General features: G+C 43.1%; 1 protein-coding gene across 1 annotated transcript; it reads left to right on the top strand.

Moving 5' to 3' along the window:
• The first annotated feature begins 358 nt into the window (after positions 1 to 358).
• On the top strand, positions 359 to 5,898 carry LOC149152519 (uncharacterized). The gene is made up of 4 exons (XM_089443505.1): positions 359 to 1,544; positions 1,985 to 2,649; positions 2,749 to 3,254; positions 3,423 to 5,898. The coding sequence occupies exons 1-4, from the start codon at positions 359 to 361 to the stop codon at positions 5,896 to 5,898; spliced, it is 4,833 nt and encodes a 1,610-aa protein (XP_089299631.1).
• The last annotated feature ends 3,221 nt before the right edge of the window (positions 5,899 to 9,119 follow it).

The raw sequence follows: 9,119 nt of genomic DNA, 5'->3' as shown, positions 1-9,119 counted from the left end.
CCCCTTGCATTATGGAAATGGGAGGATCACCCCCCTATATCGTGGGAACAGGAGGGTTGCCCCCCAATTCATTGGAATCTAAAGAAACAAGAAGAAATTGAATGGTATGAATTTCACTATCTACGGGAAAGGTACGATCAACTAAAGCTGGAATCAAGTCAACCATTTGCTCAGTCAATCGTTGGTCGGGAATGGGCTCATGGGATTCACATTCAGAGAGAGTGGAATTGACTGGAGATGAATTATGATAAATCACTTGATCAACTAGCGGAGGATCATGAAATAAGTGATAAACGCTCGCTGCTCTGAATAACCTAGCCGCACGAAACAGAGCCGCAGGCCTGCGATTGACGCTGCCATGAGCGGTCCAGGGGGCGGGGAGGCCGCTCCCAACCCTCCAGTCTCATCTGCAGAGGCATTCAGTAGTCTATTAAAACAGCAAGGGAAGAAACGCAAAGCTACAGAGGCGCCAAAGTTCATCAAGAAACTGGAAGAGATACCTGAGATTGATCTCCCAGAGGAACAAACGATCAAAATCGCCCTGGCTCTGGCTGACAGAGGCCTAGTAGGACAGTTTATGGGCCGCTGGCCATCCACAAAAATCACGGACGAATGGATTCAGAGGAACTGGAGACCCCAGCTAAAAAACAATGTGATCTGCTATGCTGTGGGACGAGGCTACTTCATTTTCGAGTTTACAACCAAAGAAGACCGGGATTTGGTGTTCAGAAACGGGCCGTATTTTATGGGTAATCAAGGTCTGTACCTGAATAAATGGAGCCCCGACTTCGACCCCTCCGTTGATGTCCCTAAGGAGGCGCCGGTCTGGGTTCGCCTTCCCAACCTTCCGATACACTGCTGGAGCTATCAATCCCTGCAAAAGATCGGAAATGGGCTAGGTCGTTTCATTGATAAAGCTGACCATAAGGGCCAATATACATGCGCCAGAATCTGCGTGGAGGTCGACCTGGAAGCCGGTCTGCCTGAAGCGGTCAAGCTCTCAGTAGGAGAATGGCAGCATTATCAGAAGCTGGACTATGAGCAGCTGCCGTTCAAATGCCGAACCTGTCACGAGCATGGTCATTTCCAACGTGATTGCCCAAAAGCTTCAGCAGGGATCACGGTTGAAGAGGAAGGATGGAAAGAAATTAAAAAAGGAAAGGCGGTCCCAAAGCCACCGGGGCAGAAACCCTCTGCATCATTGGGGAAACCTCAATCTAACCCAAAGTCCAACGCTGACTTCAAAGATGGATCCTCCTCAGGGGATCAGGTGGAGACCCTGGAGACTCAAGAGGAAACGGGAAATAAGTCGAAGCAAGTGAAAGATATTGAAGGCGAATCATCGGTTCCTCCAATTGATGATGGTCAGCAGGGGAAAGAAGGAAATGAAGAGCATATTAGCCTCGCATCTGAATATGAGGAGGACTCGGAGGAGAGAGACTCTGAAATAGATAACTCACAAGTCACTCCTATGAAATCGACAAGGGGTCGGAAATCCAAGAAGAAACAGCGGGAGGAAAAAACTTATTTAGATGTCCTCCAAGGTTCGCAAAAAACCCTCAAAGGAATGATGAATACGAGATCTGGGCATAAGAGCAACAAGGCTCCAAAAGGAGCCTCAACCCCCCAAATCAGTAAATAATGAAATACGTCTCCTGGAACTGTAGAGGATTAGGCAGCAGGTCGAAAGAGGAAGCCGTCAGAGACATAGTGAGAATATATTCGCCTGAAATCCTTCTCATCCAGGAGACTAAGCTGGAGGAACCCCTCCTCCTCCAATCTAGTAAAGTATTTTGGCAAAAAGGTCAAGGAAGAGTTGTAAGCACAAGAGGAGCTTCTGGTGGAATAGCCACCTTCTGGAATAGCTCCATATATGATCTCATTCAAGAAAAAAGCAGTCCCCATTGGCTTTTCACTCAGCTCCTTCACAAAGATTCAGGACAACAAGTAAGTATGTTTAATTTATATGCTCCCGTTTTGCCAGAGGAGAAAAAATTTTGTTGGAACTCGCTTCAATCATTTCTTACAGAACAAAATCCAGGAAATATAATCATTGCAGGGGATCTGAATGTCACCCTTGCTCTTGACGAGAAAAAGGGAGGATCCATTGTGAGGGACCCCGCTAGAGAATGGGTTGAAGACATTATATTGGGCTGGGACCTGGAGGATATAAAACCCTCTTCAGGCAAATTCACCTGGTCCAACAAAAGATTAGCCCCAAATCATATAGCTGCCCGCTTGAACAGATTCCTTGTCCACTCATCCTTCCTGACTTGCGGTCTAATGGCTACTTCTAAAATTCTTCCAAATCTCATTTCTGATCACAAGCCCATCCTCCTTGAGCTTTCTCTGGTTGGTAATTTAGGCCCCATTCCATTCAGGTTCAGCCCTCTGTGGATTCAGCAAGAAGGATTTCAAGATGTAGTTTCGGATGCCTGGAATAGACCTGTCCATGGTTCCCCTTTCTATGTGTGGGAAGAGAAAATAAGAGTTTTAAAAAGAAGTCTTAAGGAGTGGGCCAAAAGACTAGAAACTCCTACTGCCAAAAGAAAAGAATCTCTCAACACCCTTGCTGCCCATCAAACAGCAATGGAGAAGAGTCCTGTAACTCTAAATCTCCTTCGAAAAGAAGTTGAGCTGCAAAAAAAGGTTCATAAATCCAGCAGGGAGGAGGAAGAATTCTGGAGACAGAAATCTAGAAATTTATGGTTAAAATCCGGAGATAGGAACACCAGTTTCTTTCACAAGCAAGCCGAAGCCAGAAAGCACTTCAAAACAGTTTCTGAGATTCAACACCAAAACACAGTTATAAAGGACTTTGATGGCATTAAGAGAGCAGCTTATTCCTTCTTCAAAGATCTATATTCGGCTCCTGAAGAAAATCCTATAGATCCCCAGATCTATCCAATGGATTTAATTCCCAAGAGCGTTAAGGATTCGGACAACGTCATGCTGACTGCTCCGATCAGCATGGATGAAATAAAGCATATTCTGGACTCTATGGAGCCTGATAAAGCCCCAGGTCCTGATGGGTTCACTGTCAGGTTCTTCTTGGCCTGCTGGTCGACAATCAAAAAAGATTTATTGAGAATGGTCAGGAAAACCCAGAACTGTGCAAAGCTAGGCGGCGGCATCAATTCGGCATTCCTAGCTTTGATTCCAAAGGAGAAAGGCGCTACCGACTTTAGCAGATTCAGGCCCATATCATTATGCAACTCTAGCTACAAACTGGTCTCCAAAATAATAGCCAACAGGTTAAAGAATATTTTGCCTGCCATCATCCCTGAAAATCAAGGTGGATTCATAAAAGGAAGAAAGATTTTGGATAACATTGTGCTGGTTCAAGAAGCTGTCCATTCAAGTTGTCAAAGAAAAGAGAAAGGTATGGTTATAAAGCTCGACCTGGCTAATGCTTTCGATAGGGTTAGACATGATTTTTTGCTCAATGTAATGAAGAATCTTGGTTTCTCTGACGGCTTCATAAACTGGGTGAAAGCCTGTATCACTTCCCCATGGATCGCTCCCCTGGTCAATGGCCGCTCAACTGAATTCTTCCAAGCCTCCAGAGGCCTCAGACAAGGCTGTCCCCTGTCCCCTCTCCTTTATGCTATTCAGGCATCGGTCCTCAGTTTCCAGCTTGATCACAATCAACAGACTCAAATTCTTCCAGGCCTTAGAACGACTCAGAGGGTGAAGGATATCAACCATGCACAGTTTGCAGATGACACTTTGCTGCTAGGAGGAGCCAGCCTAATCTCGGCCAGATCCTTCAAGAAGGAACTGGACATTTACAAATCGATCTCAGGAAGCAAAATTAATTATCGGAAATGTTCAATCTATGGCTGGAACTGCACAACAAAGGAGCTGTCTGACATTGCAAGGCTCTTAGAAATGGATGGAATTCGTAATTGGGAGGCTTTTAAATATCTCGGGATCCCAATCTTCAAAACCAAACCCAATCTGGCTCATTGGATGCCGCTGCTCGATAAGTTAAAGAACAGAATCCAAGCTTGGGGTGCTTCATGGCTGAATAACGCAGGGAAAGTCATATTGATGAAGTCAGTCCTGATAAGTATGCCGCTTTACCAAAACACAGTTCTTCTCGCCCCCAAATCCTTTCTCAGCAAAATGGACAGTTTGTTAAGAAGATTCCTATGGGAAGGTGGGAACAACAATGACAAAAGGATTCATTTAGTGAATTGGGAGACCATCAAGAAACCTCTTCTGGAAGGCGGCCTCCATCTTCGTAACTTGGCTGCTCAAAACCTCGCTTTGGGAACCAAGATCTTGTGGAATCTAGTCTCCGGTAAATCTAGTTGGAGCAAAAGAGTCATCTGGAAGAAATACTACCAAGGACAACGTCTGAGATGTCTGGATAAGCCTCCAAGAACCTTAAAAGGATCTCCAATCTTCAACCTTTGCAGACAAGCTACGGAGCATTTCAGCCAGCAGCTTTACTGGATCCCAGGTAATGGCAGAAAAATTAATATTTGGGATGATTCAATTCTGGGAGACCAGCCTTTGAATCAAGTTGAGGGGCTAGCCAATATCAGAGCTTGGCTCCAGTCCTCCAATTTGCATACCTTGTGGGACATATCCACCTGGAAGAACGATCCTGACAAGCTCTGGGACTGTTGGAATCTGGGAGAGATTCCTCATATGATGCAGGAGGAAGCTTCACTTCTGTTGGACATGCTTCAAGGCAAATCCCCCTCAAAAGCCAACTCTAAAGACAAAAGAGGCTGGGGCTCTCTCTCAGGCTCATACACAGCTGCTGAAGGTTACAGAAGAATTCTGGCTGTCCCTTATGCTCCTCCCAATCCAGCTATTTGGAAATTTATTTGGGATTTCCCCTCTCTCCCCAAAATTGATTTTTTCTGTTGGACTGTTGCGCACAACAGCATCCTCACCAGAGACAATTTGAGAAGAAGAGGGATGGAAGGTCCCTCCAGATGTCCCCTTTGTTTGACTTCTGAAGAAAATGTCAATCATTTGCTGCTGCTCTGCCCTTTTGCTCAGGTAGTATGGAGGGGAATTCTGAGGTTAAACCATGTAAACTTCGTTCTTCCAGAAAGTATATCCAATCTATTCCGAACCTGGGTCAATCAATCTCCCTTTAGCCTTAAAAGAAAAAAATTTCTCAAAATAAGCTGGATGTGGATCCCTAAGTTTATATGCTGGAAGCTGTGGCTGGAAAGGAATAACAGGACATTTAGAGATGAAAGCTGCAATCCTACTCGGGTAATTTCTAAAATCAAAGCTCTACTTGGCGAGGCTTTGGAAGCCAATATTATCCCTAGAAATGAATTAAAGCTGGACAAAGAAGAGGAGCAATGGATCCAAGAACTGGTTCCGAATCTGAATGATAGATCCGACCTATCTGCTCCTATCCATGCCAACTGGGAGATCAGATTGGAGGAACAGGAGTTTATAAAATGGAGATCAACCTTAGACGAATATTGCTTGTTCTTTGATGGGGCTTCTAAGGGAAACCCTGGGGAGGCAGGCAGTGGAGGGGTTCTCTTGAACCCTGGAGGAGTAACCGAATTGAGATTCCATTGGGGCCTGGGCATCGAAACCAATAATAGAGCTGAGGCCCTAGCATTGTGGCAAGGGCTGAACCTGGCAATCAATCAAAACATCCGCTCCCTCTGTGTATTTGGAGACTCTAGGCTCATCATCCAGGCAATGTTCGCTCATAATTCTCCTCATCAGATCCATCTAGCCACTGTTATCAAAAAAATTCATCTCCTGTTGCCAAAGTTCAGGAAAATCTCCTTCTTTCACATTCTAAGAGGGCTCAACTCTCAAGCAGACTTGGAGGCCAATCTTGGCTCAAGATGCAATCGAAGAGTTCTGGTGGTTAACTTAAGGGAATCCTACAGTCCTATTCCTTAAGGTTTTAGCAGTCCGTTCTGCTGTATTGGATCCTTTGGTTTTCAAAGCTCTGTCCTTCCCCTGCATCCCTGGTCCTTCCCACAGGTTAGCCTCAAAGCTGTAAGAAGCCTTGTTTCCAGTTCAGATATCACTCTCATCTTGCATTAGAAGTAGTGTTCGCTATGTTTGAAATTGGCAATGAGAAAAATAACCTGGGTCCATTTCATTCTCCCTAAGAGCAAAAGGAGAGTCAGGCAAGAGTGCTCCTTCTCTGCCTGCATTTCAGTGACAATGGTGCCTTTCTGTGCTTTGACAATCATGGAATAAGGATCTGGGCAGTGGACCCTTTGCCGGGGCTTACAGACAAGGAATAGCAACCCATGAAGCTCCTTAGAAACGGTTTTGCTGAGAAGGTTCTCATATAAGAGACGAAGCAGTTGAAAGATCTTCCTCAAAAAGCGCTTGCTGTGGTGGATTCCGATTACACAAGGAAGAAGCCCAGTAAGCCTTCTCCGCCTTCAAATATCGCGGCTCTGTGCTTTAAAAATGCTCAAACCACCTGTATACCCTCCAAAGAATCTGAGGAAGGCTCGATTTCCGTAGTATACTGGGACAGGGAAGGTCTATCAGCTGACCTCAATAGTTTCAGCAGTCAAAGCTGGGTAACTCATCCATTCTAGCGGAAGCCTCTATAATCAATGCAACCAATGCTACTGTTCTGATCCGCGGTGGTGCAAATCACTGTTCTGGGTGTGAGATTGACAGAACAGAGAGGATCCCTCTCCTTCAGACAGGAACAATTAAATGAAGCTATGAACTCTCCCTCTGAAATGTAATCGCCAGCGGCAGGCTGTTTGCCGCCTTAAATTAAAATCATAACCGTTAATGTCTAAAAAAAAAAAAAAAAACTAGCGGAGGATCAGGGGAAAGCTTTCGATAACCAGTCGGAAGACGAGGCTGAGAAATTGTAAGGTTGTCCAACACTTTTGAGGCTTCATCCATATAAGGAAAAAGGTGAATAGGATGATGCCCTTCACATAAACTAAAGGGAAATTTGACTTTACCTTTTTTCCATGGACTTACTATCACTAGTTTAGGTTTTATCACCAGCATGATCTCCAGAGGCTGATGACAAAGGCTGATGCAAGCTTGTGGACCATACTTCTAATACCTTGGGGATACTAGGAAAATCTCTAAGAAGGTGGTCACCCTTACATAACCTACAAGGGGACTTCACTTTGTGGGGTTGATTGGAGGATTTCTCAACATCAATTGCATCAGTGCAAATGGCTGCTTGGTTTACCCCTTTCTTATTTTGATTCTTCTTCTTTGTCCTATTCTTCTTCTTCTTAGCTCCTTGGTTACTAGAATCAATAATTTCACCAGGAAAAGAGGGAGAAAGGGATGAAGAAAGAATAGGTGAAGAAGGAAAAGGGTTAACTTTAGGATCAACATGAGGTTGATGTTGTTCAGGTGGAGGAGAACTTGGTTGAGAAGAAGTTTGGATATTCATAAGCATAGCGGTTTAAAACAACCAAACTTGAAAACCAATGGTAAATCTGGGAAGGGACAATGTCACCATATAAGGACCACCAACATTCCCAAAAGAAGGAAAAGGACCAGGATTCCCATCAGAGGGGTTTCCTTGATGGGTAGACTCAAGAATTATTACCATTAGTCTCAACCTAATATCCACTAAGGATCTATTCCACGGGGAGGATGTTGTTCCGCAGTCAATTAATGTATTTTAGAAAGACACAAAAAAAACAAAGGGGTAGCTAGGAAAATGGGTTTACCAAGTCACCCTAAACTGCAATATACACCTTGGCGAACCAAGGACTTAACGTACGGCAACTAATCTCCCTGAATGTCATGTTCGGTGTATCACAGTATACAAGGCAGTGGACTCGGTTACCTATGGATGGATAGCGACTTATAGGGGACTCCCAAAATATACTCGACGGTACGTGGTCTGTAGTAGTGCTTTCTAATGCATAATCGTTCGATGAGAGCATTCCAATATACTTTTCATGCATGGAGCGTCATCTGATATACCTGAAGGTATGTGGAGAACGATCCTATATACTTACATACGTGGAACGGGATTTCACCCCCAGGATGCAACACTGGAAAAAAATGATAGCTCCTATGTTTAATGACACCAGAACATGTCTCTAGCCTATACCTCTAGATGTTTGCCTTAATGTTCCAAATAATCCTTAGGTTAATTGAGATGAATTTTAAAGTTGATCTTGAATTATGTTTCAGTTTCAAGGTTGAAAACACGATGTCACTAGAACACACCTACAATGCAGCTAATATGAAAGAAAAAAGAAATTTAATGAAAGCTATCTAGTGTAGGTAAGAAGTGCAAACATTGATGCAACAATCAAATATGCAACCAACAAGAGCTTCCTAACTAGATCTTTCAACCTCACAATTCCAATGCAACAACCAAAAAGTAAATGAATTTTAATTCACTAAATTTCACCTACATGAATTTTTTTTTAAATGAATGAGGATGCACTTATTAGCTTTTAACACCAAGTAATGCAATATATGCTCAATGACAATCTCAAAAACCACTTTCTGGTGCAATGTAATCTAATGAAATTTCTATAAGTAATGATCAATTCTAAGATGAAGACTTAACAAATGCAAATGCAATTTATTTTCTAGTTTTCGAAAGGACTAAAAATGCTTATCGGACACCAAATCAGTAATTCCCTCAACACATGCAAGCAACAAAATAGTAGATTTGATTTACCCAAAGAACTAAAGATTCAACCAAATTTAATTTTCACTATTTCAACATGGAATGGACTCTTGCAAACCATTAAGAATTTAACGACAATAAGTCAATATTATATGCAAATAGAGCAAGAGAAAAACTTTAGAGATCAAAACACTCTAGATCTTCTGTCAAAAACCCTAAAAAATCTCATTTTTTAGAATAGCGCGGGAAGAAAGTGGAAGAGAGGGTATTAACTGTGACTGTAATCGGAAAAATCTGTGCTGACAGTGCTCTATTTTTCAGAGAAAAAAAAAACAAAACAAAAAACAAAAAACAAAAAAAAAATGCACTAGGCAAAAAAAACTTAGGAAAAAATTAACAGAGACCCGGATTTGACACTCTAAACCACACACCACTCGGAATGCGGATCCACAAGCAATCAAAGTTATAGATCACTAAGCGATTGGCCAAACTTATCAAAAGAGACCAAAAACAAAAGGAGGCTTGA

The sequence above is a fragment of the Pinus tabuliformis genome, chromosome 9 (assembly GCF_031772625.1).
Source record: "Pinus tabuliformis cultivar Carrire ecotype Pingquan chromosome 9, CPIR1, whole genome shotgun sequence".
Classification (NCBI taxonomy): Eukaryota; Viridiplantae; Streptophyta; class Pinopsida; order Pinales; family Pinaceae; genus Pinus; species Pinus tabuliformis.
Note: the sequence above shows the minus strand (reverse complement) of the source record. Positions and strands in the feature narration are given on the sequence as shown.